Below are 3,794 nucleotides of genomic sequence, written 5' to 3' on the forward strand. Positions count from 1 at the left end.
TGTGTGTGTGTGTGTGTGTGTGTGTGTGATGTACTGGTGCATGGGCTAAGTAGAATATGAAGAGCAGAGGTTAAAGGTCAGTGTTGCCTGTCTTCCTTACGTGTACTCCTATTTTTTGAGACAGGGTCTCTCACTGAACCTGGAGCTCATGATTTGGCTAAACTGGCTGGTGGGCAAATCCCAGAGATTCCATTTCCTGTGCTTCCCCAGCACTGTGTTTACAGGAAGCACTGGGATTGCAGGCACAGTGCCATGTTTTTTTACATGGGTGCTGGAGATCGAAAGTTTGCACACACCAGCACTTCACCAACCAAGGCATCTCTTCAGACATTGTTCTTCTTTTCCTCTCTTATTATTTCATTGTTTCCTTGAGAACTTTTTACAATGTGCTATGAATATATTAACTCCCTCCCACAATCTCTTCATATCTACCCCCTTCCCTACCCACCCAACTTTGTGTCCATTTTTTCTTTTTCTTTAAATCCATCAAGACCAGTTTATGCTACCAAGATACTCTTGGGCATGTGGCCTTCCACTGGAGTGACATAGACCTACTAGGAACCACATTCATAATGAGACTAACTTTCTTCCCAGAACTTGTCAGTTACCCATGACTCCTAAGCGAGGAATGGAGCTTTGTGCCCATTTCCCCACCCTCTTCTCCATGCTGGGATTTGGTCTTGTGCAAGCTATTGCAGTTGCTATGGGTTCATATATGCAGCTACCCTATACATTTAAACTGCTCTTAATTTTAGAAATTCTTTAGCATAGAATTGTATTATGAAGATTTGTATCTAGGGAGTATGCTTTGTTACTTCTATTTTATAGATTGATAAACCTGAGTCCCATGGAAATCAAGCAAAGTTTGATAGGGAAATACATAGGAAGCCAGTGTACAGCTGACTCCCAGGCTTTGTACCATGAACTCTTTCTTCCTGTTGAATGAAGTGTCCAGCAGCCTATTGATCTCAGATCTGTTGATCTGAGAATTTTCTCTACACTTCTTCATGCCTTCCATTTCTGGTTTAGATCTATGCAGTTCTTGGCATCTGGTTTGGTTATGGATATATGAAATTATTGTTCAAATTATTTGAGCTGGAATATTCTTGAAGATGAGTTTTTTAGAGAATTCATTGGAAAGATTTTATTATCTTTTTTTTTTCTAGCCTACTTCTTTTAGACTTGTCCATTAGTATCAAACTTGCATTATCAAGAATGTTTGAAGTGTAACAGGTAATACTAGTCCTGCCTCATCTTGACTCTCATGCACTCTGGTGCCATGGCCAGGCCAACATGCTCAGTGCATGGTTTTTTGCTAAGAAGTGGCCCAGCATGTGAGTTCCTCTTATTGCTTCCTTGTTTTGCCTCAAAAGGTGATTATCATATCAGATACTTTATTTAGTTGATTTTTTTTAGCTTCCCATTTTTGACCTCTACATGTTATGTTCATACCTGCACACATGCATGCATGAAGTGCATAGACACCACAGAAACAGTGAAAAAACCTGAATACTAATTATGACATACTTTCAGAAGTAGCATTTATTCCCATCTCTGAAAAGATCTACGGTATACATTAAGCAGAAGAGTTGAATAGATTGACAACTCCTCTTGCTGGAGAATATGGTTTTAAGACTGAATTGGAGAAGCTGGGGAAATGGGTAAAATGCTTGCTATAAAAGCATAAAGACCTATGCTTGGATCCCCAGCGTTCATGTAAAGCTTGGGTGTGTTGTGTGTGTGTTTGTGTGTGCTAGGAAGTAAAGACAGATGATCCGTGAAGCTCATTGGCTACCCAATTGGTAAATTTTGTGTTCAGTGAGAAACATTTTCTCAAAAACAAAGATGGAGTGTGACTGAGGAAGACAACCTGAAGTTGACTGCTAGCCTCCTCATACTGGGTGTGCACATATGTGCATGAACACACATGTGCGCATGCACACTCACACTCATATATGTGCAAACACATATGCATACACCACACACAAAACAGCAAAGCAGTAAGAGAAAATCAGATTAGCAACCACGACGTCCGTTCAGAAGTAGCATTTAGTTTCCATGTCTGAACAGACTTAAGCTGGTTGACAATTTCAGTTGAGCTGATTGATGGATCCTACAGGTACACATGTGTCACGTTGGATGAGAAGTAACTGAAACAGCTATAATTACTAGTGTCCCTTAATAGTTACAATGACCTTCTGGACCAAGAAGCAGTGGGAAAATGTGGGGAAAAGAAGTAACTCTCAGCTTTTAATCTGTCTGCTCTCCAACTCAGTGATGACCTAGGGACTCTGACCACCACAAACTCAGACAGACTTGTTTATGTCTGGCCTTATCTGCTTCCCTTCCAGCTGAATATCAAGAAATACCTCCTGGTATCTATGCCTCTGTGGGCAAAGCACGTCTCTGATGAACAGATCCAGGGTTTTGTTGAAAACCTGATGGTGGCAGTTTTTAAAGCAGATTCCCAACCTTGCCATCCTGAGATGTGCCCAAGTGCCTTACAGGGTCTGAGCCAGGCCATGAAACTGCCCAGTCCTTCCCACCACCTCTGGAGTCTGCTCTGCGATACTACTGGGAGAATTTTTGACCTTCTGCCAAATAGGATTCGGGTAAAGAACAAAAATATTTACATTCCTGACAGTTTATGCTTGGGCTTCTTTAAAGTCATTTGGCAAAGGCAGGCTGGGGATGTTTTAAGAATCTGGGTGGGAAGGCTAGCAAGAAATGACACATTCTTCACTAGGAGTGGGTTTGTTCCAAGACCGAAATTGAGGTTCAGGGTTTAGAACCAAAGTTATAAGTAAGCTTAGAAATGAATTAACCAGTGCTGTACCAGAAGCCTGCTGAAGATGAGCAAGCACAGACATCTGTCCCCAGTGTACCTTGGTGACATTGTCTTATTTATATATACTTTCTATCACATGGCCTTATGGAGGCCTTTTCCCTCCCACAACCAACCTCTACACTGGAGTTTGACAAGTTAAAAATCTGGGTGAGAGTAATGGAATTATGTTCTGGAGGGAAAAAAAGTAGAGCTAAGCAAGCACACAGAACGAGAAGTCTTTAAATTACAAAAGACTGACTATATGTTTTAGAATCTCATCAGCAACTGTTATTGGGGATAAACAAGTCTAATAATTCATCACAATATTAATAGACTTGATATATTTGTCTTATATTCTATTTTGACATATCTTTACCAGAGAAATGAACTCGAGATGTACATCAGCATAGCAAAGTGCCTCTCAGAGATGACGGACGAAGGGGCCAATCAGGTTTTCCAAATTACTAAGGTAATAATGGGTAGTTCTGTGCATTATTTCATTATTGAAATATATTTCATTATTAAAGCAGAAATCACAGGTGAAGAGTTGTTTATAATATCCTTTTTGGCATAATGTGGTTTTATATCAAACTTGTTACTAGATAATTTTAGGGTGCTTACCTTCTCCTTCAGATGTCAGGCCTGGTGGTGTGACCTAGTCAGGCCTGGTGGTGTGACCAGTGTTTAGTACATGCTGAATAGGTGAATAGGTGAATGAACAGCTTTTTGACACAATTTCTTACACTTTGGCAAGAACACTCTTGCATCACCTATGGGCAAAAATAAGAACAAGACAATGTCTTCAAGGTAACACCCACAATACTAGGAATATTTTGACCAAAGAACTTGCTGGTGTATTGAAGGCATAAACGCATAGTTCTGTTCACACCTTTGGTTTCTTGTATGGGATACTGTCCTATTGTATGCAGAAAGGTGATCATTTGATAAGGCAATTGACAAGTAGCCC

At 40.4% G+C, this 3,794-nt stretch overlaps 1 protein-coding gene across 2 annotated transcripts in view; it reads left to right on the top strand.

Annotated features, from left to right (window-relative positions):
- Positions 1-3,794, top strand: part of Focad (focadhesin) — a 305,147-nt gene that overhangs the window by 287,832 nt on the left and 13,521 nt on the right. For both annotated transcript variants that reach the window (XM_031377824.1, XM_031377825.1), the window contains 2 exons: positions 2,352-2,612; positions 3,207-3,296. In XM_031377824.1, coding sequence (XP_031233684.1) covers positions 2,352-2,612; positions 3,207-3,296 — 351 coding nt within the window. The remainder of the gene's footprint in view (positions 1-2,351; positions 2,613-3,206; positions 3,297-3,794) is intronic.

This window comes from Mastomys coucha, unplaced genomic scaffold (assembly GCF_008632895.1).
Source record: "Mastomys coucha isolate ucsf_1 unplaced genomic scaffold, UCSF_Mcou_1 pScaffold18, whole genome shotgun sequence".
Taxonomy (NCBI): Eukaryota; Metazoa; Chordata; class Mammalia; order Rodentia; family Muridae; genus Mastomys; species Mastomys coucha.